Source organism: Bombus terrestris, chromosome 14, assembly GCF_910591885.1.
Source record: "Bombus terrestris chromosome 14, iyBomTerr1.2, whole genome shotgun sequence".
Taxonomy (NCBI): domain Eukaryota; kingdom Metazoa; phylum Arthropoda; class Insecta; order Hymenoptera; family Apidae; genus Bombus; species Bombus terrestris.
The window spans coordinates 3,847,154-3,873,183 of record NC_063282.1 but is presented as its reverse complement, the minus strand read 5'-3'; the positions used below and the strand labels follow the sequence as shown (position 1 = coordinate 3,873,183).

The following is a 26,030-nucleotide window of genomic DNA, read 5'->3' as shown; positions in this document are numbered from 1 at the left end:
TTGATATAACAGACGATTGACTGCATAAATACTTTTCTGACCCAGCTGCTTACAAAAGATCTAGAACCTCGATCGACGAAAAATATTTCTACATATTCGTATTTTCCAATGAAACGTTCCTGGCAGGTCCTGTATATTACTTCACTATCTGTAGTCCTGTGAAACTGTTACTAAAAGGGACGACGTTAAACGCTAAAACCAACCAAACGTGACAAAATGGCAAATTTCGGATTTTCTCTTTCTTTTTTTATAATTACTGAACACATACAAATATTTTCGGCAAAATTAATATTGATTTTCATTTAAATTGAGATGTAATTAGGGTAACTGCACCTAATACGGAACACCTGATTCGTAAAGCTTCCCGGAAAGACGAACATACTTTCTTTCAATGAAACTAACGTTAAAACACAACGAAAGTAATTTGACTTGCCTTTCCAATACTTTGATACACTTTCAAGTACAGGAGTCAGTCGTATTCAATGACAGATTTTCATGCAAAACTCAAACGTGACTATGCTTGTCTTTTGCTTTCAAAAATACTTTACGCTATTGCCGATTGACTTTGTTGGTTACTTGCCGAGATATTGTAGTGTTCCATATTTATATTATATATTTTTTTATATTTTCATATTAAACCTATGAGAGATTCTAGATTCTATAATAGGTCTGTTTACGTTACTTAATACCATTTGAATTATACTGATTACTATACAGAAAATTTAGGTACATGTATTACAGCAGTAGTTCCAGTGTTGATATATTTGAATCCAATTAAATCGCATTTATATAAATTCCCCAATAAATACAACCATGTACAAATATGTTTCGCAGCCACGATATGACTTTCAGATTTGTTTCGAACTTTATGTCGTGATTTCGTAACCATTGTACGTTACTATACGACTTCTGAGTGACTCATAATATTCACACAAAGAATTTATAACAAAGAAAAGTAAAAGAAAAGAAAAAAATGGAGCACCCGGGTCCCTGTCGGCATTTACAGCTCGACGAAGCTCCGATGCGTCGATGGAACGATGTATGTGCCGATAGCTGATTCACGCGACGCGCCACGTTCGCTCGGACCATTTTACGCAATGGGTTCCTTTATCTGTAGGAATTCGCCGGCAGTATATATGTTTCAGCGTGATCGCGTGCCGACAGACGCGGAATATCGCCACTGAGTCGCGGATGTGAATGGTCCACGACGATCGGGAACGAAGAAACTCGCGTCTGTCCACTGCCAGCAGATGAAACCGGACTTGCATTCAGTGAATAACGAGTCTCCGCGTGGCTGTCCTCCCGGCTGCAACTGTACCAGGTCATCGTCTGCGTTTTAACGTCTGTCTGGAACCATTCGAACAAAGAATCTTCAATCCTGGTACACTGGCACACTCTTAAAATATTCGAGAAATATATAAAAGAAAAAAAGATTCGCTTGGAAAACATTTTGTTGGATGTTTTGGAGAAGGGAAATTGTAGTGAAACCTGTGGTTGGGAAATCTGGGAAACTGTGACGCGAATGATTGGTGGATATAGAAGCATAGTGAAAGGAATTGATTCACGAGATAGTTTCAGGTTGTTTCTTTGTGGAGACGCTTCGGCGATGGGTTTTGTCGAAGAAAGTGAGTCTGTGTGGTTACAATAGAGATGTATATGTAGATTGATTTATAATTTGGTATCTTTAGCAGATTATTCCGCGTACATTTAACTCAGATATGCTTAAGCTTCTTTCGTAATATTTCTCGAGATATCGACTTAAGTCGATTTAAATTTAAATTTAAATTTATTTAAAATTAGTAAAATACAATAAAATTATTTTTCGATAATTAACGGAAAAATATACTCATCGTCGTTCTAAGATAAAGACATGTATACTGATAAACAACACAAAAAACTGTGGCAATTACGATACTAATCAGTATTTAATACTAATCAGTATTTAATACTAATCAGTATTTAATTCTGTGTAATTTGCGTATGTAAATATATATATTTATATTTATATTTATATTCAATTTCTGGCATCGACCATTGACTTAGCTTTGTTATTGTTGACAACGCTTCTTATTAAAGCAACATTATTTTATGTTTGAAATATCCTCTGACAACAGTAGCTGTTATCGTTCACGTGACTAAGTGAGACCAATTCTGAACAATTTTATATAACATTCATTTTGTTAACAGAAATTAATGGATGGAAAATTTATCGTAATCTACAATTTGAAAATTTGTGATATTCTCGTTTTGCAAATTACTTCAGTAAATACATTTAATTCCTCAACGCACAGATTTGCCTGAATTCTTCACTAATGAGGATGATTCTATCACTTTCATGCATGCATTTTGATGTATAGGTGCTTCAATTTATAACATGTAGCTTAAAGCTATAAAAGTTTATTGGCTAATAATATCAGCCAGACTAATTGCAAGAACAATCCATGTCATGGGCAAGTGCGATAAGGAGAGATATTCGTATGGCTGGTACAGAAAATCGACTTTGTTTTTTTGCATAAATCAAAAGTATAATGCTTCGAAACCATCCACGTAAATTTATGGAGCCGAGTTAAAAAAAAATAACCAAGTTGAAACTCGTTTAGCAAGGCGCGCCAGAGCCTGACGATAAGCGGGTGTAAAAGTCAATAATATGCGCGCGATGTATATGAAATGCAATATTGAGATGACAAGACAGCGTGATAATCAATAATCTAATCTGATAATCTGCACATATAGGATCGTTGTTTATCTGACTGCAATAGTTTACATAAGTCGGTTTATTTACCTATAATTACATTTACTTGTAAGTTTGTTTTCAAACTTTACTAAAACTTTAAACACGTCTCTGCGCAATAACTTAGGGAATAATTGGCTGATCAATTTAAAACGAAGTTTAGTTATACCTCCGATCTTTATTTTATTTCTTATTCAAATATTCCTTTAATCGATATAAACTCAATTTATCTATCGGGAAAAGCTCATTTTCCTTCGAAATTGTACAGCTTGTGTAATTGTTCATACTTCTTGTTTGAAATAAGTATAATTTCAGCGCAAGTTATGCAACTTTATGAATCTTAGTAATTTTTAGATTCTGATGAGTGTATCAAGCGCTACACTGCATGCAAATGATGATTACATGGTTGTAAAGCATGACAATGATTGCACACGATCCGATATAACAGTGAAGGAAGATAAACAAGGCAACTTTTATTTTTTATTTCACGAATGTCTCTTTCTACTCGTAAAATAATAATCTTTTGTTTGTTAATTATTTTCTAAGGGAATATAAAAGAATCATTCGATTTTACTGCTGTCACACGAATATCTTCCGTTAAGTGGTTAAAATACTCGCGTATCAATATATTAAAGATCACACGATTTGCAATACGACTACGTTATTATACATTTGTTTAAATCCTGCTGTGTTCTTTCGATCATTATCGATCCAATCGATTTCTTCTAAGAAGAATTCTCTAGTAAGAAATATTTCAAGCTCGAGCAAGATATGGGAACGTTGTTTTAATATGCACGACACCCCATTTTAACTTTATGTTAAATATTTTTTACAAATATTGAGTCTTTTTTTTGTTGGGATAAACTCAAAATCGAAATATAAAAATTCGAGGACTGCAGCAGGTTGAATACACGTGAAGTAATAATTTACTCATAATATTACACGAATCACAGTATGAGTACATTTAATATATGTGCATTTATATCTAGATAAGTAGACAGCAGCGTAATAGTCGGAACATTGATTAAAAAAGAAAGAAAATATTGCGACATAGTTGTTTTTTGTTTATATCAATCGCGGGGGAGGGAAGATTGGGAATTTTTATATATAATTTTATATAGTTTAATGAAGTATTTCTTTGACATGAAGAGGAGATGAATCTATGGCAACTGCTGGAGGAGGTCGAGAACAAGAATTTCTTAAATCGTTGGACAGTTAACTATTTCCTGTGGAAAAAGGTCTTGCTGGTTTATTTGGGGGATTTTTGGCTTATGACATTATTCTCAGGAATGTGGGACTCGTATTTGTGGGAAGAGGTCAGTGATTCGGATGAAGACGGTCCATTGAATTCTTTGTAAATTTAAGGAAAGAAAAATCGAATGTTTTGGAAGAATTTTTGTTTAAGGTAAATTAAATTTGTGATTAATTGCTGACTTAATTTTCAATATTTTTGTGCAATATTTCTTGATAATTAAATTATTCGCGCTGGTGTTAAACCATTTAGTATCGAAGAAATCTGCTTCTATATAATTTACAATTTATTACATTATTTGACATTGACAAAAATTTGATCTTAAATTAGTTAAATGATAAATTATTTGCTATTGAAAACATCGAATATTAAAATATTTGCGATAATGCCAAGTCATTCGAATTCAATCATCGAGAGTTTTGTAATTATCTTACAGAATACCGTATCATTTTATCAGATCCGATCAATCTGAAAAAATACATTGCAATGATCGATGATCGCTAATTAGTTAATCGGCGACTGAGTACATATTTCATATCAATTTTTTATGTTTATCTCACAGGTATGATCGAATCATGATATATTATGATATGATATATAATATATTAACCATGTGCTAATGCTTTAATCGTCCGACGCGAGGACATTCTCCTTAATGAAGGATAAAGTTAATGAAGAACTTGTATGTAGACCTAAAATAATTAATTAGATGAAAAATACAAACTAAGTTAACAGAGCAAAGTGACGTTTAAAAGGATACTTACTACGACATATTTGAAAATGAGTATAGTAAACGGAATGAATGATTCGAACGGGCACGTGGAGACACATTTGGAGACCAAGGTAATCTTGTTATCTAAAAAATATTTTCGTCATGACTTTTTACCACTTTATCGAATATCTTTTTCCAGTAAGATAACTTTTGTATGATATGTTTAATTAATTTGCACTACAGCAGTACTTTATGTAATTAGAATTATTGTAAAAATAATTATCAATGGAAACTATAAATATTTCTAGCATAAATTAAACTGTATATAACATGAAAAATAAGTCCAAGACAATACCAAGGAACTATTGTTTAATCAATAACTGATCGATAATTATTAAGGGTAATTATCAACGGATCAGGACCAACAACCCCATACATACTATTGACGCCACCATATTTCACCTTCGCTTTTAGATATTTAACATTAAAAATCACTGTATGTTTATACACGGACTGTTATCTCTTTCTGTTATTTTTAAATCCGATCAGTGAATCTCAGAAGACAGATAACACAGAGTAATTTCAAAGTGATCATTATATTTTTTAATTTCTGCCAGTAAGTGCACGTCATTATGTTATCACAGCTTTTTAGTAGTTGCTTAGTACCTGCAAACGTTCAAAGAAAAGCGTTGAAGGTCACAAACAAAGTCAGGAGTATTAAGTCATCGTAATTTTAAGTCAGTACATTAGGTTAATACATAAATCCGTATCTGCCATCGTAGAAAAGTAGATAACGCATGAAAATTCTCAGATTACTTTGTACCATGTACCATGATTATCGAGGGATGTTAACTGAATGATTTTTTCTTTTTAGTTCGTACCAGATGCCGAAAAGGAAAAAAGATGGGAGAAGAAAGGTGTCATGTATCAGGTAAAATATCTTCTTTTATATTTAGTTTATTTCAATTAATTTAATGCGATGGAATAAAATTTATGGTATCTATGCTGATGGAACGTTGTTTTAACTTTATAAAAACGAGCTACGTTTCCTGAATTACTATTATAAACGCTGCTATTGCATTTGCATGTGATAAATATCCATGAAAGCAATTACATTTAGAGTTAGAATATACAAATCAGTTTGCTCGATATCATCTAATATCGCGGAATAGAGGAATTATAATACAGATTCGAATATCGAACAAAAAATTGATACGACTAATTATAAATTTCCATTAGCCGTTGAGATAAATTACGAATGTCCAACGTCCAAAACAAAACCTTTTATCGAGGAATCATTTTGCTCGGTATTTTATTTCTGTCGTAGTTAAGAGGTCTTTGACATACATTGACGCGCACGTGCAGAAAAATAATGGTAATAATAATGATAACGAGACTGATGTATCCTTTCGTTGTTCGTCCTATGAAGTTGACGCAAATGATATCAAACGAGGTCATTTCAAGGGAAAGGTTCTTATCTTTCGAGTATTTTACTATCACGCTACTATTATAAAGAACGATAGGATATTACATTCATTTTTATATTTACCAATGATTAATTTTTAATTTTGATTCTTGATCACTCTTCTTTTACAATCTTGATTCTTAATCTTTCCTAAAGTACTTCACAATGTTTAACGAATTTACAAAAATCGAATTTATCACACGAACGGATTAATGCTCCAATGTAGTTAAACATTTCTGTGATCGAGTCGGGTTCCCAAAGTGCTTCATGAAGCTTAGAAGCTTAGAGCTGGATTAAAAAAAATCGAACTTATCAGGTGAACTAATCGGACGCAGTTGAAACTTTATGTAATCGAATTGATTCGTTATATTTTATATATATTATACATATATACATTTTATATATGTTACAATCTTCTGATACAAATGAATATTGACGTCGATTCGTGAGTAGAGTTGCAAAATTACTTTTAAATGAGATAAGTATGACTTGTAGATTCACACATTCTCAATCGCAGGCCCCAAAGCAACTAGTAAATAGAATTAACATTAAATAATGAAGCGATGATTACTTCGTAGTTAATTGAATTTCAAATCCGTAATCTACGTTAAATGCGGATGTTTTGCTAAAAATAAAATATATTTTAAGAATTTGCCATTTTGTATCATTGCTTTTTGAAAAGATCACAAAGTGTAATTTGTGATTATTTACAGAAAAAGTTTTATCTATTCCAGAACTTTCATGAAATGGCTCTCGTCATTATATTACGCTTTGGACTGGACATGGATTGTATTATTATTATAAACATTGGAAATATATTGAAAACGTGTAATGCGTCATTAAACGAAATGTAGAAATTTCCATAATCAGTCTGCAATATGTTATAACTATAATTCATATCTACGAATTTTAAGCCGAACTAAAATTCAAGTTGAATAATCATTTCATTTTAAGAAATCATTCGTGAATTGCAACAATGGCTAATGAAGTTGTTCCTTACAGTTATCTCGGAAAATGAATAATAATTAAATTTAATTATGGAAAATAAATTATGAATAAAATTAAGTTATTGAGTTGAATCGATCAATGTTGGATCAATATTCATCTATTTTAATTCTTGTCGCGCCGCGTTCTATACATCATTGTTGATGAACAGTTAAGCGTATCATTGGCTCAATAATAATCGTTCTATTCAATTGGTCTTGCAACTTCTGAACAACAATACTTATTTTCTCAATTGGTACTTAAATTCGTATTATTATAATTTGCATTCTAAAGGCTATCAAATTTTTTTAAACATTTGCATTTCTTCTAATTGGAACAGAAACGTGGTTTAAAAAATTTAAAAAATTATATTGGTTCTTCATATTTTACTTGCCAAGATTGGTTTTCTAGGATTTTCTAGGATTGAGTTATTAACCTAGATGAGAAACACGGAGATAAACAGAAGGTCTTACGTAAAAAATACTGAGCTATATACATTAGTCTGTTATTTACGTAACAACTCATATGAGAGGCTTAATTTTTGCTATTATAAACGTTTACAACCTCTCGTTTAATCTTCCACAGGCTTTCAGAGGTTAGAACTAAATTAGAAAGAAGAGTAAAAGTTATTAAAAAAAATTAAGTTATTAATCAGAATTAGGTAGAAGTGTTCCAAAATGTTGCATTAATGCAAGCGAAGTATTCTTAATAATGCATATTTTAAATCAATCGCAGTTCCTCTTCTTCTTCTTTGCAAACTGACTTTTCCTCATTTCTTAAAAAAAAAAAAAAATTTCAAAAATATAGGTGTAAAAATCTAATATTTTGCATGAATTATATAATTTACAACCTAATACATTGCAAAACCTAAACTCAAAATTAATAGGTATTCCCATTTTTTGTATTATTCATCATCTTGTTTCACTCTGCAACTCCTTAAATTACCGCAATTTTTTCGATTAACGCTTTTTACAATTATTTCATGGCTTTCTCATGGCATAGATAACGTTCACTTTCTTGGAAATGTACGATGAGAAGCTATTGGTATCTTTCATGAAAGAGTAATTAATGTCGATAATTAGAAATTAGGGAAAGATAATGGAATGGACAAGTCATACCGTGATATACCGAGATACTGTGATTTATCAACCACGCAAGTTCTACAAATTTCTTGACTATCGCACAACTGGAAAATAAGTAAATGCAGTGAGACAAGTACGCTAAAGTAATAGCCATAGACGGAGGCACGGTGGCGTATTAGAAAGGTTTGCGTAACTCGAAATACCGTGATATTATCGAACGCTTAACGCAGCTTTACGTAAACCTTTTGATGACATTTCAAGGCTTAATTTAATTATTCCTCCTTGCTCTTCTTCTCTGTAAACCTTCATCCCAAACCGGTTTCGATATTGGTCACATAAGAGCGGCTTCTCAGCGATAGTAGGGTTGTTTCAGAAAAAATGCCTCCTGATTTACTAGCATTTACAATAAATTTTATTCTTTTGCTTATTCGTTATTCGTTCTTTAATTGAGAATCGACTTTAGAAAAGATATGTTGTAACGATGTATTCTTTCGATTCTTTTATCTTTATTTTGATTATTTCTCGTAGACTCGCTTATGCGGAACAAGTTGGGAATTTTCCGTTTAAGATAATATTAAATTGCATATTCATAAGTGTAAAATTGTTGAATATTTATTGTTTGCGAAGTGAACATTTTATTGTTGATCGAGAAGTTAGCGTTATCTTGTAGCTAGATTTAATGTGTTTACGCTGATATTTAGATACAATCTCATTCATATTATTGAAAGTTTCTTATTAATTGATAAATTGATCAAAGATGGTATCGCATATCTTATTTGTCATTAATTTCATTAAATTTCGTCCATCGGAATATACTGCTTGGCTAATCATCAATTTCTACTTGTCTGATAATCTAACATAATAATTAACATTAAATTCTTAGGTACTTCCCAACAAGAACGGGTCAACTTCATGATCACAGTAATCTTTTAAATACCTAATATGCTAATAATTAACCGATCACGTGTACGTCTATAATCGATTATACATTTTAGTGTCTATTCATTTGCTTGCAGCCATTAGCAATTATAATAGTTATAATTATGGATTCAAACACGAAAATAGAAGTTTGTCATGAAAAAGACACAGATCTTTATGTAATGTAGAAATTTTATAAGTAATATATCGTGTATCTTTCAGAAGAATTAATAAGATTGTAATCTCTTCAAATATTATGATAACAATAAATAATAAAGAATCTACTCGAAGTAATTTACAACACTCTACATAGTATACTCTGATGCAAATTGAATTTTGTAATTATTTGGCAAACAAATTGTTCTTTAATTTATACTCTATCGAATTGATAAATTAAGATTTTGCGGCGTAAAATATCTCTAAAATATTCGTTTGCAGATTATTATGTCGCTGTGCGCGAACTCCTCGGTTTTGGGTCCTTCCATGGCTTTTGGCTACAGCGGAGTTGCATTGACACCTTTGATGTCACCTACCAGTGACGTGAAAATCGACAAAGTTCAAGCCAATTGGATTGGTCAGTACTATCTCGATAATTTCGATGAATTTAATTCCATTAATTCATTTAACACGGTAATATTCAACAAAGTGAATGAAACAAAATTTTTAACGCAATTAGGGAATTATTTACTCGTATAGTGCAACCATCACGGTTAACTAATATTATCATAGTCATTCTGATTCTATGTCGAACTATATACGTACGTACGACATTTTATTTCATTTGATTTTTTTCGAATTAATTAAATATTCTTTTGAATATTCCCTTGTGATAATATCTGGATAAATTTATCCAAATTATGAACAAGTTTCGAAAATATTGTTTATCGAATAAGGATTAAATGGAATAAAATAACGAACGTTAGTTAAACTGCAAAGTATCAATTCATCGAGGACCAACGAGCGGTTTTTCACAATATTATCGATGCTTTAATTCTTTCAAATTTCATAAAATTGTAGAATTTAGGTGGAAGACATACACCAAAAAAAAACAAATATATATATACATGTACATATATTAAACGAATGTTTAAAATTCGTAGCCATAGTGTTAAAATACAGAATTCGATGATGTATCGTAAATTGTTTGAAATATCGCAGCGTTAGTCCTTAATGGATTGAATTATTTCCAAAGTAAGAACTAAGCTAACCTGCGCGATCTTCTTCACCGAAATTAATAATCCAATTGCATAATCCATAGCGACAGCAACAGCACTGGGTATTCCATTTGGTTGCATCGTTTCTGGTTACACTATGAGACGCGGAAGAAAGTTGAGCTTGTTGATAACGTCTATCGTGTCCATCGTTGGCTGGCTCGTCATTTATTTAGCTGGAACATACGAACAAATTCTTGTAGGCAGAATCATTTCCGGAATCGCGACAGGTATGGCGTCGGTACCAGCCACAGTTTATAGCGCGGAGGTTTCTTCTCCAAAATGGCGATCAATTATGATCACATGGACCAGCGTATTCATTGCCATCGGTGTTCTTATCGTTTATATTTTCGGCTATATTTTCAAGGTAAGGAAAGTTATGTATGTAATCCTCTTTCTTTAAAAAGTTTTGTGATATACGCGCCTGCTCAAAAATCTTAGAACAGTTATTGCGTTATATTTATAGTTTCAAAATTGGAAAGAATCAGGTAAAAAGATATTAAGAACTGTGTAGAATTAATATGGTTAAGAAATTAATCAGGAATTTAAAATTCATACTCTATACATAATACTAAATTCTTATGAAAAATAGAAATTTTTGTAAAAAATAATCCACAGTCTAGTAATCAGGAATCATGGTTCGACTCACGATCTTTCTCTCCCAAAGGACGACTGGCGAATGGTAGCTCTGATGTGCGCTCTGTTTCCTCTGGTCTCGGCCGTACTGACCTTGGCCGTCGTCCTAGAAACCCCGATCTGGTTACGAGACAGAGGTCGTCTAGACGAGGCGTTACAGGTGTTGAAAAAATTCCGCGGCATCCCAAAAGACGTGCCTCCTCCGCCACAGCTCTACGAAGAATTAAAACCACGTCCTCAGCGAAAGAAACAAAATTTCATGAAACATATGCTCAAGAGGAACGCCATGGTACCTTTTGCAATCCTGCTCGGTTATTTCTTTTTCCAGCAATTCTCCGGACTTTTCATCATCGTCTACTACGCAGTGGAAATTATACAAAGCGCTGGAGTCACTATAGATCCCAATTTGGGGGCAGTTTTGATAGGATTAACAAGATTAGTAGGTACTTTACTAGTGTCGTGCATGTCAGGAAAATTAGGAAGGAGAAAACCTTCTATCGTTTCTGGATCTGCAATGACCATTTTCATGGGAGCATTGTCTGTGTACTTATTATTAAAGGATAAAGGATATTCTATAAACGATGGTGGCCTGATACCTGTGATATGTATACTTATGTACATTTTTGGAAGCACTTTTGGCTTCTTGGTGATCCCATTCGCCATGGTGGGCGAAGTGTATCCAACGAAGGTTAAAGAAGCGTTGTCAGGATTGACTACGTGTATCAATTACATCTTCAGCTCCATCACGGTGAAAACTTACCCGGACATGGAGGCCGCTATGGGCAGACATGGAGTTTTCATATTTTTCACGGTGCTGTCGTTTTTGGGAACGTTATTCGTGACGTTTTTCTTACCTGAGACTAAGGGAAAGACTTTGAGGGAGATTGAAGATATGTTCTCGAGGAAGAAGGAAGTGGTTGACTCGTCGGAGGAAGAGAAGATGGTGGATGGTAGATATGATATATGTTTCTGGAGGAAAGCATAGTTACCTGACGGTTATACGAATTATTTAGTAAAGAAAAGAAATGATGGACTTTTTGAAGGCGGAAAAAATTGATATCGAGGGATTTATTTATAAATCTGAATATCAATGCAACGGTGAAAATACTCTTAACTTTGTCTAAAGCGTAACAATCTTTTTCATGTTTGCGGAAAGTTTGAGCGTAAAGATTGGGAATGTTAGAAAAGGTTGATCGAGATTTTTATTCGTTAAAAATATCAATCCTTGCAAATCTAGCTTCCTTATTGGGTTGATAACTGTTAATTAATCCATCAAATCACGTTGCAACTGCCTGTCATCCTGCCATCTATGTTTATTTTCTGTTAAAGTAATTTAAGAATATACTTATTTTTGTACCTTTAATAAATGTTAAATATTATATGTATTATATTAAATAATAAATGCTAAATATTATATAACTGCCTTCGAATGTAAAACCATCGATTTGTAATTGATTTACAGTTAAGAGAAGTGCTAATATTTTTAACGGTATGTAACAGTGTCTACTGCAAGCGTGATTATGATTTATTTCGTATCAAATCCTTTCGTTCTCGATTTAATGGTGCCGCAAAGTGTTTCGAACTAAGAGTTATCATTCTGTTATCTGCACGTTCGTATCCAAATGGATATAGGGCGGAATTGTGATAATAAATGTTACTTGATAGCGATTATGCGAATGATAAGAGACATCAAAGTCAAGTAACGTGGTTGTTAGTATCCACTTGACTGCTCATTCCTCAGTTAACGTAAGAGTTTTTGTAAAAATTTGATAAAATCTAGTAAAATTTTGAACACGATGTGTTCTTCGTTAGCAAGAAAGGTAGAAAGAGGTTATTGAAAGGAAGGCTCGTTTAACGGGAGACAAAAATATAAAAAAGAAGTCTTATCTGTCGCTTTTATTATTAAAATCTTAAATAATAAATTAACAAATGTCGTAACAATCGCGATAATTAAATAACAAACACAAAATAACGTACGGACGTGGAAGTACGAGATACGGGGTGGTGGAGAAATGTGATGATAAAAAGGGGGATGAAAACTCTAACTGCTGATAATAGTGATGATAATAGTAGCAAGCAGAAATAATATAATAATAATATAATGTAATATAATATAATAACATAATAATAAGAAGAAGAATCAATGCTTAATAGCGCAAAAATAAATTATTATACGTGAGCGTAGCTCCCGCGGGCAAACCGACTTTTCTCTTCGAGAAAAATCATTCAGTCGTGTAATAATTGATAATTACAGTAAAAAAGAAGAAAGAAAAAAAGAGAAATCGATTTCTCTTGAACTCGTCCGTTCTGTACCATTTTTCCACCCCTTATGAGCGACCACTTTTGCACCATAAAAATATATATATTTTTAGTTAAAAAAATAAGTATATATTTTTCTTCATTGAATCTTTCTTCTTTTTTTTGAAACAAAGATGAATTGGTAAGGTGCAAATAATTGGTCAGATTTGCGCTAAGGGAAACATGGAGCGAAAGAAAAAGAGAAATATCAAAGATGAGAAGAAGGTGAGAGGAAAGAGGAAAGGAATGTGCGTCGAGGATCGCGTCGAGAAACGAGAATTAACAAACTTTAAACGTGTTGTACGCTTCGGTGCGATGTTCTCGTTAATATTTTCTTCGGTCATAAAGAAAAAAAGGAAAGAAATATGTAGAACCGATTTTACGCTATCCCGCACGAACGTTGGTCCAACATTGGAGAAATTTCGTCGCTTAGTCCTTGATAAGCTACGATTGTTTGGAAGAAACAGGAGACTAGAACCGTGATTAGTTACAGCTATCACATAGCTTAATGTTATATCAATAATTTCACTCTATATATTTTGGTCTTCGTTCTGAAATATCAAATCTATGAAATACCAAAGGATAAAGCTAAAACTAGACAGAAATAAGCTGACACGGTTCTGAATCAACCGACTATTAATTCCTCGACGAGTAAAGGTGTTCTTGAACACTTCGCACATTTCAAAAGTGACACAACTCAAATAATGCTGAGAAAAAGAATAGACTGTAGAAAACAATGGCTGAATATTATTTTTATAATTTTCTATTCTTAGTTTTTAAAATTTGACTGTTTACATATTCATCTAACAGAAGATCGAATTACTTTTAGTTGTAACACTTTTGGAATACAGCAGCTCATGAAAGTATCCCAATATTCATAGAAACCTCCTAATATATTATTTGTGTTATGTAGAACATTTTGAAATTTCATTAATATCGTTATGAGGCTCGACTATAGTAATTATACTGATAAAATTTGGAACGACTCTGAAAATCTACGTAGAAGCTAGAAGATACTTAGTGCATGCTAGATACTTGGTAGATCAATCTATTGTTATATTCCATAACACAGTGTTCTTGTAGTTTCTTGATTTCCAGATGAGTTTCGAATTAAACCAATACAATCAGGACAGTCGTGACTCATTAAGGGGCCGACGAATTTTCAAAATATTGATACAAGTGTTGATAAAATTTCAATATGTTTTACATAACATATACGCATAAGGGTTTTCTACGATAAATGTTCAAATAATTTCGTGGGCGTAAATGTTCGTTATTCCTAATTCCAAATGCGCGTGGTTATTCAGAAAAGAATCAATATTGGATCAATGTTGATGCATATATCGGTCGAGTATTCGGAATACCGCAAACGATGGATGATCGATAAGCTCGCGCGATGAATTCACACCCTGTTGGAGGGGCGCGAGGTGTTTTCGTTTTGATTTCACGCGATCGAAACGATTAACGTGAAATAAAATCGTCTCGTTTTCTCCGTGCTTACCGATCACGTTCTCGCGTCTCGTCTTTCGAACAAACAGTTATCAGACGATGGTTTGTACGTGATCGTTCGATTAAACAAAAGAATCAGTCTCGGTCATTTCTGATCCGTGGATCTTCTTGGATCACCCGTCGATTCATCGTATTCCCATGAAATCGATCGATATTAAACATTCAAGTTAATATTATCCTTGATGTTAATATTTTATACAACGTAATTTTATGTATGTTGATGTTAATCCTTTCATGTAACGTTTTATATATTAACACCAAAGAAGTAATCGAAAAGAATGAAATAAAAGAAGATGAAGGAAATGGTAAAGTGAGTAGATTGATCAATAGATCGATTTCCAGGCAAATATATTTAGGATTTACTACGGACCATCATCCGATAACGTAATAATTGAACGCAAATCTTCGTCTCTTTATAGCAGAATTTAATCCCTTCTTGAAATCTTTCAAGATGAAGATACTACGTTCTTAAGCCTCGTTTACATCACGTAACTTTTAGTCAATCAATTTGGTCAATCAACTCTGTAAACGTAAAATCAATCGAGTAAAACTTTTTTAATCGTTCAACTGGAACTTGAATATTCGGCGATTGGACTCTCTTGTACGATAATTTACTAATTAATAATATTATTGAATTAACAGTTACAAGATGTAGATGGTAGATTTCTCTCATATAATTTTTTAACAAATAAGCAAATCAGATAATTTACTTGTAAAACAAACTTGTTACTGTTATACCAGTTTGTCTATTAATATAACAGCGAACTGTAGCACGTGACATGTAAAATTCTACTAATACTATTAGTTCAATATCTTGTAAATATTGAAAGATCAACAGACAGATAATCGTAATTTGATCAGCATCAGCTACGTTCAACGATAAAGTATCGAACAGCGATCAAGCTGTAGCGTAGATCTTTTACTTAACCAACACGAACTCAATCGTCTCAATTAATTGACCAAAAGTTGCCTAAAGTAAGCATGGTTCTAAAATTACAAGGAAGGCACGATTCTATAAGAAAGAAACAAGAAGATGACCGGTAAGGCTCGGTTTACCTAAGCTGTTCGTTAAAACGACAACTGTTCTTCCCGTAGCATCCCGTGGGGTCAGTCCTCTTCTTTTTCAGTCCAAGTTTTCTCTCCTGATATCGCGGCTGATCGTCTTCGAACCGTTTCAGAGGGAAGTGGGATTATTCCCCGTTGATGAACGATCAACAAAAATTTGCTACCTTAACCATCTAGTAATGTCAGTAAAGCTCTCGTTGCTGACGAAGGTCAAACAGTATCCGACCTTCTTATAAAGCTTTGTCTAAAAGAAAAAAAAACAAATCAGAAGCCTCTCTTCAGCTGATCCCTCCCAAATTTCCCTGAAGCTCCTTCTTGATCGTGGACCAACGATCCATTATGGTTGCCCTATCGTTGAAGTCTCTCTCATTGAAGCTTCGCCGAAGCAACCGAAGTCTTCGTGTCAGCCCTTTTCTCCAAGGCCAACGTTCGGACCTTCTTCGAGGCCCTACCGTCGTTCAAATCGAAATTTGAAGGTCATCTCAGGCAGGGCCAGGTTTCCGATGGGAATTGTGTAATTCTCGTTCTTCACGGGTGTTATCGTAAAGTTCTTCAGCAACGTAGCTAGAATGGCGAAGCTCAGATATTGCACCAGTTTGTAGCCCATGCAAGATCGTCGACCTCCACCGAATGGCAGGAAGTGTTCTGGCTTCAGTAACCTTCCATTCTGGACGAATCTGTCAGGCATGAATTCTTCTGGCGCGGTCCACAGATCAGTAGACATGTTTAGATCGTAGTTGTTGAGGAAAATGAAGGTGTCTTTCTTAATTCTGTAGCCTGAAAAAAAAATAACGAGATCAGATTAGTCTAGGATCGATAAAAGGAAGGAAAGACATGGAAAATTTTGATTAGAGATTCTAGTTCGATAATTATTAAATGAAATATTGTAAATGAGACATTTAAAACGATGCAAATCCTCTTTTTTTGCCATTATTTTACATTCGCAAAAATATGACATTGCATGAAAATCCGCGATTTAATACTGAAACTTACCAGCAATGGAGCTGTCCTGATTAGCCACGTGAGGAACAATAGGGCTAGCAATTATCCTAATAGTTTCCAAGATGATAGCTTCGACATAAGGCAAGGATCTTCTGTTCTCCAGCCCAACGAAGATTCCAGCGATACCAAGAGAATCAATCTCTTTTTGAGCTAGCTTTTGAACATCAGGTCTTGTAGCGAGGAATCCTAAAACCTTGACGAGGAGATTTCCAATGGCAGTGTGTCCACCAATTATATCTTCCATGACGAACAACGCTGTATTCCAGGACATCTCGGGTTCTGTTCCACTCTTGACGTGATTGATCAGACAGTCTAGATAATCTTTTTCAGGAACGATGCCATTCCAAGCGTTCACTCTATCAGAAATGATGTTCTTGATGACGAATTTTCTAATTTCGTGGCTCCAGTGTGCCATTCTTGTCATGTTTCTGTGATGAAGAGGCATAAGGAAGGGTAGAAAATCGGCTGCGTAACCCTGATTCACTTCGAAGAACACCTTGTCGAAATTCTCTACCATGTACCGGAAACCATCGTGTTCTAGGTGGAAGTTCTTCGAACAGAGGTAAGTGATGAAGATGTTCGCGCAGGAATGAAGGATCAATGGTTTCACGTGCACGTTCGTGTTGGAGAGGGAATCCAGATGGTTGATCAGAAGGTTTAGTTCATCACCAATTATCCCGTTTAGCTCGTTATAGCGTGTGGAGAACGCGCGCGGGAACGTGTGCGCGCGGAGCATCTCTCTTCGGGTCTTCTGCACCTCGGACCAGTTGCAAAATGCCAGAGCTGGAAAATAAAAAGAAGAAAATGTTTTTTAGGTTTTTGTGAAATTATATCACACATTGTTGTAAATAATTTCCAAGCAAAAAGATTTTTACTGTGAGAAATTTTCAGAAAGATAATATACCGCTTTAGAGGAAAAGCATTTACTGTAAGAAATTTTTGGAAGAAACATTTCCATCGTAAGGAATTTCGATAGAAAAGATTCTTATTATGAGAAATCTCGAGAATGAAATTTTTACTGTTAGAAATTTGTATAATAAAAAATTTGAACTACGAGAATTCTCACAACGAAGAATTTCTGTTGCATGAAATTTCAGAAGAAAAGAACTTCGAATATTTGAATATCCTTTAAACAACAATATTTCATTTTTCTGTAGTTTATTGAAACCTTCTTTCAAAAGAATTGAAGCTCGTTGCGAAATAATTTCCGTTCGAACAACCGGTTGACGGAGACAAATTAATAACGGGCATATCGATCAGCGATTTGGCGATTTTCATTGATCACCGTCAAGGCAAAATAAAGATGATCACGATTAAACTTGACCTTCCAACGGCACTTGATGACGCACATAAGACACGCGTTTCGAAATATCGTTGACTGGCGAAAAAAAAGAAAGAAAAAAAATGTAAAAATTTTGTTGACGCGTACTCTTTCTCCTCTCCCTTTCCGTTGTCGTTCTTCCTCTATCTCTCTTTCTCCGAGACGGGGGAACGCGTACGCGGAAATGCAAACATCGGCGGATGCCGGGATCGAGCGCAGTCGGCAGAAAATCGATTCATCGCTGCGCGAGCGAGGCGACTCGATTTCAAATCGAAGCGGTCGCGGGGCAGACCAGAACAGGAAGTGACCTGGTTTCTCGCAACTCGCCAGGACATAACGCTCGGTAACTCGGTTCCCTGAGACTCGAGAAATCCAGGATTTTTTGTTCTTTTACAAAATAATGTCGTACGAGCCCTTGATAATTTTGTTTCGCTTTGATTCGTTCGACGATATGAATATGACGAACACAATTTAATACGACGTAACATGGAAAATTTTTCGATATTATTAGGTAGTAACACGAAATATTCGAATTTTATATATTCATACTCTACTAAGTTCTAGAAAGACTTAATGAAATGAAAATTATGTGTGAAAGAGAGAAATTTCAGCTTTAAAATGGTATGTCTACAAGAATAAAAGTACTGGGAAAATGATGCAACAAAATGGCACGTCTTATACGTTACGATTTTAGTAGGCTGATTTCATTTGCAGTGGACGTACAACGTTGGAAAGAGTTACTTTAATTGTGAGAAAACGTTAACAAGACGTGCGAAATTATGAGAATGGAATCTAGTTGCTGGATCTAAGCGCAGAATCACGATAATTAGACGCAAAATTTTCCCTTTCATACAATTATTCTTACTAAATAACGAATCGAACTGATGTACTTTAATCGAAATGAAAAACAAGCGTAGCTTCTGGATCTAAGCACAAAAATGCACTATGGTCGGATACAGAATTTCTCCTGTCATAGTATTGCTTCTTTGGCATGTAACTAAACAAACCTGTGAACTCGAATCGATCGAAGACAAGTCTAGTTTCTGGATCTAAGCGCAAAATAATGATGAGGACGAGACGTAGGAAGCGAAAGAGAGAGAAAGAAAATGGTGCTGAGTATCGGAATCGCCTCCGGTGGATCAGCCTTGATCCTGTTTGTCGGCTGCCAGGTGAGCCAGGAACGCGTGAAAGTGGTACCGTGACCTTTCCGGCTTGCACTTGGTACCGCTTCGGCGTTGACCTTAGCACGAGTTTCGGGCGTTCCGTGGACGCAACGAAAGCACGAGCCACGCGAAAAATAAACGGGCTGCGGTTGTGTGGGCCGGCCGCTCACGTGTCGCGTACGACGGCAAGGTCGTTAGCATGGGGAACGAGTTTTCAGCAGCCGTGACGAGGTGTCGACGAATTCAATTTTCACACTGACTCACGATTCCACCCGTACCGAATCCGTTTTTTCCTAATGTTTAACAACATAGCTACATAATTTCATTCAGACGACGCGTGACATCCTTCTAAATACGGTGGCAAAATATATAAAACGAGTCTCGAAGGTTTACGAGACGATACGAAGCAGAGAAACGATTACGTAACACTTGGACACGAGTTTTTCGAATAATCAAAAATAACTAACGAGGTAGCCTGCATGGTGAACGAGTTGTCAACTGGCTGAACGGCACGTCTTATTTATTTCGATTCGTCAAGATCGTGGAAATTTAATTTTCGGTTATGCACTGCTTTTTAAATGATTTTTAAGAAACAGTGTTTAATTTTGGGAAATTTTCACGCGACGAAACAACCCCTCGCTACGTTAATATCGAAATAAAAACAGAAAAATGTTACAAATTTATAAAAAAAGTAAAATTTTCCTCGTGACGAAAATTTCCTCGTCGATGTCAACGTTGAAATGAAATTGTTGAGATTTAAAAAATGTATTCGTAAGAAATAAAGGAAGAACAAATTGAAAAATCTTTAAAAAAAAAAAGACAACGCTTGATCTTGGCAAAATTTTCTCACGACAAGAAGAATCTTCGTGGTGTCAAAATCGAAATGAAGAAGATAAAGGAAAGATAAGATAAAAGAAATATTCTTACAGTTCTCCTTGTTTCCACCGAAGAGCAGATGGTATCTGGTGAAGTTTGGCCTGGAATCGAAGTGGTGTCCCTTGATGGTCAGCACTTCTCTGATGTTCTCCAGACCATTGACGACCACGCAGGGCACGGATCCCATCCTGAGCTTGATCACCTGACAGTCGTAGTCCCTAACAAGATCAGCGAAAGCTTTGTAGGGTACGTCGTAGCGTCCCAGGATGTGAAGGGAGCCCAGAATCGGCCATGGTTTGGGTCCAGGTGGTTCCGGCAGGGCGTGATCGTCCAAGATGACATTCTCCGTCGTTTTCTTGGACCTTAGATGATCCAGTAGGATCAGGGCGAGTGCCAGGAAGGTGACAGCGATTAGGAAGCACGTGGTGGCTGTCAAAGGGATCATCTTCGACCTTGTTTCTCTTCGTCGATGCACTCACTGACGATCGTCACCGATGTTTTCGTGCTATGTCTCGTGTGAAGAACCGTGGTACCCCGACCTAGGGTATCTGGATCGCGAGAAAGGTCTCTTCAAAAGGAAATTCTCTGAGCTTTTTCGACTTTTCAAAGCTTGGAAACTTTGTGACACGTGTGATGTTGTCGCAGTACCGGACGAAACTCTTTCAACGATCGTGTATTATTAAAAATGCTGAAATATCGTCAGGCTAAGACGTATCCTGAGTATAAATCGTAAAATGTATAAAAATCCGATCACCTCCCCCGATGAAATCGAACGTATCGAATAATACCGGTGAATAGGTTTCCTCGACGAAAACTAGCTGATCTAACCCTGTGATCGGCTGAGTTCGCGAAGTGGTCCGTGTTAACGAAAAAGATGTGTCGTGTCTGAAGTATCGGTAGATCGGTTCGTTGGTCCGTCTGTGAACGGTCTGCCGATCTGGCTCGGTCTGTGGGGATAGGATGGTTGGCCGGCTATCTTATATAGCGGCGTAATGTAGTCAGCACATTTGCGTCGCCTGGTGCGCCTCTCAACCCCATACATATGGATTCGTGTTGAGACGAAAGGGGGAGGAGAAGTTGGTCTCTCTGTCGTACACTCTGTCGTAAGTGTATAACACACAACCCGGTGTGTTGCTGCTGGTGCTGCTGGTGCTGCTACTGCTGGTAGAGAGACGAATTTCAAGAAAGCACCGAGAGAGCCGACGGCTCTCCGACACTCTCGGTCGTTCAGGTGTGTGGAACGTCGGGAGAAGCCCGAAGAAGAAGGGCTGGAAAGGTGGAGGGAGCGGAACGGAAGGATGATAGAAGGTATGGAGGGGAAGGGAGGGAGATCCAGAAAGGTGAAGGGGGCTGGAGGGGCAGGGAGATTCTACAACCAAGAGATATATACACGAAGTGAGGCGGTGGGGGAGGGGGTGGAGACGCGACGGCCGGGAGTGGGGTCCAAGTAGGGCCCAAGCTGGGCCAGACTGGGCAACGAAGGGACGCTTCTTGCCCTTGACTTCTCTCCTTAAGGTGCCATCGGGTTTTCTGGCAGCAAGGTGGTGCGCCTCCAGTCCAACGAGCACCTCGTGAGACCGGCTACTCACTCCCATCTCACACCAGGCTCACATACGCCCTTTATTCCGCTCTTATTTCGATGTACTTGACGTTTATCGATATGGGACCCTGCCTATGGTTTTGCAAGCTGATCCAGAGTGGGCCTTTCGTGCCATCGTCGTACAAGCTGTACCCGAAAATCGTTCGTTTTTCCGCCGGGGGAGACGAGAAACTGGGCTCGTTAGCCTCGCTGAGCTGCTCGCTGTCTTTTCGTTCGGCCATTTAAGGGCCACAGGGGTGATAGAGCAAAACGAGTTGCAGCGAAGAAAAACCTTCCGAACATCGCCGCTCGCCTTTTACGACGAAATTTCAGCAACTGGAAAATTGTAGGTAGACGTGTCCTTTGCTTCTTCATCTTCCTCGACAACGATCTTATTCGATCTTTGTCGAGTCTCGGATCTTTCGTATCGTCTCTTGTGCCAGCGTGTAGCAGTTTCTACGTGGTCTCGTTACCGTTGTGCTCGGTGGATCCTAACTAAAAATCAAGCATCAAATATCGAAACGTGATCACACGTAGAAAAATGTTGCTTCCGATTTATGCTCGAATGCAAAGCGCAAAGACAGACAAATTGTTTACGACCATAAAATAAATTTCGTCGTCGTCATCGACGGGACGTTTTGCGCTATCTCCAAGAAAATCAATCGCTTCTTGAATTTGAAATTTCTTCCTACAGGATGTTGAATGAAAGTTACGCAATTCTGCGACAAGCACTGGGAAGCGAACGCGTTCGGTTCTGATCGACGAAAAAGGAGGAAAAAGAATCCTTTCACTGATGTTTCTAACTATTGCGACAGTAGAATTGACAACGATATTGTAAATAACATTTGTGCGGTCGTTACTATAAATAGTAAAAAGAATCGAAGGAACGACGTGTCACCTTCGTTGAGTCGATAAACTCTTGGAAAAATTCGATTTGTCATCAATCTGGCATAGGTGGAAATGAAACTCGACACTAATAAATAATATACTCGTGATTTTTCACTAAAGTGCTTCGATGGAAAAATTATTTCCGAACGAAGGTATTTGATTTAACTGCTAGTGAGCTGAATCGATCAAATGAATTACTGTGTACATTTGTACATTCATCGTGACAATGTCTTCGAATGAAGAGTTAGGAGTAAAGATATCCAAGTCGATAATTTTTATATTTCTGATAATTTTGTCAAATATAATTTTGCATATATGTTTTATATTACTTTAAAATTATATTTATTATAATATGCTCTACAATTTAAATAGATGCCAAATTAATAAATGCACAATCATTGAAAAATATGTGCAAAATTTTAAATAAAAAATAAAGGTGTACTATAAGGAGATCAAGAGAATATAAGACGAAGGTGACCGCAATAATGTAAAGTTTCGATCACAAGTTCGAGCTAATCAGTCCTTGAACAGTCTAGCTGTCTCTGGAAATCCGCTTAGCAAAAATTAGGTTGTCAATGACGAACAAACTTTTATTCGATGGAACAATTGCGTATTATCCCGGTTTTCTACGCATCATCGTCAAAAGATATTCACGAAAATGGTCGGTCGTGCGTCAACATTGAACGCGGCGATCATAGTAGGTCAGTTCAGTAGAATTGAATTTAAGTCAGACGCAATTACTTCTGACGTTGGATCTACCTGATCCACTTTGCCGTTCGAGAACTTTCTTCGGAACGTTTTCAATTGTCAAATAACTTTCGTGAACTTATGGAACCGTATGACCACGATTTTTTTTAATGGTACCAGAAGGTTCTAGGATAAACTTCGACCCTATTTAAACGTAAATCACTTTTCGGCAAGTTCTCAGAATTTGTCTACTTACGATCAGCAAAGATTTTGAAGTCTATAGACCTGAAAATGTTAGAAATGACCAACAGTAGAAAATTGATCGATGTGGAACCTCGTCGTATTCCACCTCGATCTTTGTTCTTCCAGAAATGAGTTTAAAAATCAGTTGAATCCTTACTAAAGCAAACCAATGAAGAGTTCCAATAATAATCGTACAAAAAATAATATTCCTAATAATCAGGCAAAGTTCAATTTTCAAAGGTAAATGTTAAGAAAAACAAAGTTGATAATTCAACCCCTATTAGAACAAATTTACGAATAATTCTTTTAAACCCTTAACGTTGTTTCTTAAAAAGATTATAAAATCAAGACACATACAAAATTCTTTCAAGCCTGAAGATTCTTAAAAAAAAGAACGAAACAATCAACTAACCCGATCAAAGTGTTCAACACTTCCTAGAACAAAGTGATGAAGCAACAATTTCACCTAAAACAACCTAATAACGAAACGAGAAAAAACAGAAAAGAATCTTCCAAATCTTTCGTTAAAACGAGTGAAATAAAAAAATTGTCGAAGAAAGAAGGGATCTCGCGATGTCCAAATTGTCCAGGCATCCCTGAACGGGAAGGTATAGCCCTGAAAGCTCGGATAAGAGAAGGACAACCACGTTATCGGTGACGAGGAGGAAGCACGCGACGAAGAGTACGCTTCGAATTTGTTTGAATCGATGAATAAAACATGAGCTAGTGGTGTATCGGCTATATGTGCGACTTCCCCCACCTTGCATCTTGTTTCCCCACCCTTCTGTCGGAGGCCTTTTTTTCCCCTCTCGCGGCTGTGCGACAGTAGAGGAGATTGCTTCATCCGTATCGAGAGGCATTATCGAGCGTCGATTTCTGGGAAGCTAGCGGTACCGGCCTGTGGCCGGCAGCTCGAAATCGGCTTAGAGAGGAGGCGCATAACGGGAAAGCTCTCGACTCTCCTGCGCGACCCGAAGCTTCTTTTTTATTCTCGCACTCTTCCACCCCCTGATCCCATGGAATTTTTCATTTCGCTTTCGATCGGCGTTCGAATCGATCGAGTCTTCTTTTTGACTGTATTCTCAGACTCGATTCTCTTTTCACACTGTCGAATATTACACAATTTTTCACCAATTGCGCAGCATTAGCTCATATTGAATAGATTAAAACGGGTTCTGTAGTCTTTAGGACAGTTATTGAATATTTGAGTAATTTTTCAGACGGTGTGTGAAAGCTTCTTATGTATTCTATTTGGTTATCATGGGGAAAAACATGATTTTTCGTGAACCGTGTTACTAGCACGTACTAGACTGATCAAAAAACCTTTTGAAAGTTTCAGAATGTTTATTAGATGTTCGAGTAATTTTTGAAGGAAGAATTTGTGGTTTGGTATAATTGGATGTATTTTCTTTTATTGATGGTGGTCCATAGTAGTATCAGAAGGATCCACTGCTCAGCAGGGTGACTGAAATGGCTGGTCCTTGTTGGTTGCACGTAAAATAAGATTACTCGACAGCTATCATCTATAATATTAAAATACCTCGAGTCACGCAAGGGACCTGTCCCAGTGTAAACATGGATCCGTTGATCCTTCGAAATTTCTGGTAAGCAACGCAGATGTACTGCTTAAAGTCGTACCTTGAGATGTTTAAGAATAAAAATCAAATTTAATAAGAAAGTAATTTTTTAACACACGGCTATGTAGAATAAAATATTTTTGTACAAGTAACCTTCTCTATAAAGTATCTAAATATAACAAATATCTATAGCAAAATCTATATCACTACTATGATAATTAATATTTATATAACAAAAATTATATAATATAATTGTTTAGAACAATTTACAGGGAACCATTTATAATATTTACGAAATATACAGAATGAAACAAAACACGAAATTTTATTAAAAACAAAACGTAAAATATTCCTCACTAACAAACGAAGAGAAAGAAACACTGTGTTAAAGCTTATATTTGGTTGTAAGAAGAAAAGGAAGAAGTTAAAAGAACTCACCAACACAATCAATTTTTCTCGTCATGTATTCGATATGAACTACTTTCCCGATAAGCCTTTTTCCTACATGTTTTCGCAATAAAAATTTACAAATCTATGAAACGTACAATTTATGCAGCAAACGAAGATATACAAGGCAAACATTTTCCTATTGAAAAAGAAAGAGGGAAAGAAAACAAAATTTCATATAACGAAAGAAGAATCGGCCCACGTGGTTGAATTGAATGGAATCGCCGGCCGTTTTCTGCGAATCTAGACGTGTTTTCTCGCGAGTTTGTGAGCTCGATCTTGATCCCACGCAAGCAAGCGAAGCGCCTTGGGCTCGCGGAATTTCAAGATCGCGGCGCGTCCGCGAAAAGCGAATCGGCGACGAGCTCGGGGATGTGAGACGGA

At 36.1% G+C, this 26,030-nt stretch overlaps 2 protein-coding genes across 8 annotated transcripts; one reads left to right on the top strand and one right to left on the bottom strand.

The window, feature by feature from the left end:
• The first annotated feature begins 1,138 nt into the window (after positions 1 to 1,138).
• Positions 1,139 to 12,405, top strand: LOC100642739 (facilitated trehalose transporter Tret1). 7 transcript variants are annotated; one of them, XM_048412313.1, is made up of 8 exons: positions 1,140 to 1,381; positions 3,881 to 4,136; positions 4,546 to 4,826; positions 5,004 to 5,095; positions 5,570 to 5,626; positions 9,583 to 9,718; positions 10,403 to 10,722; positions 11,023 to 12,405. In XM_048412313.1, exons 5-8 carry the CDS (start codon positions 5,618 to 5,620, stop codon positions 11,974 to 11,976), a joined length of 1,419 nt encoding a protein of 472 aa, XP_048268270.1. In that variant the 5' UTR covers positions 1,140 to 1,381; positions 3,881 to 4,136; positions 4,546 to 4,826; positions 5,004 to 5,095; positions 5,570 to 5,617; the 3' UTR covers positions 11,977 to 12,405. The 7 variants fall into 7 exon arrangements, with proteins under 7 accessions (XP_003400662.2, XP_020722002.2, XP_012171495.2 ...); XM_048412312.1 differs by having other exon boundaries at positions 5,004 to 5,311; XM_048412314.1 differs by having other exon boundaries at positions 4,895 to 5,095.
• A 363-nt stretch (positions 12,406 to 12,768) lies between these two features.
• Positions 12,769 to 25,382, bottom strand: LOC100642619 (cytochrome P450 307a1). Its single transcript, XM_003400613.4, has 3 exons — positions 20,277 to 25,382; positions 16,857 to 17,648; positions 12,769 to 16,640 (listed from the first exon to the last, which is right to left on the bottom strand). Exons 1-3 carry the CDS (start codon positions 20,668 to 20,670, stop codon positions 16,312 to 16,314), a joined length of 1,515 nt encoding a protein of 504 aa, XP_003400661.1. The 5' UTR covers positions 20,671 to 25,382; the 3' UTR covers positions 12,769 to 16,311.
• Positions 25,383 to 26,030: the final 648 nt, after the last annotated feature.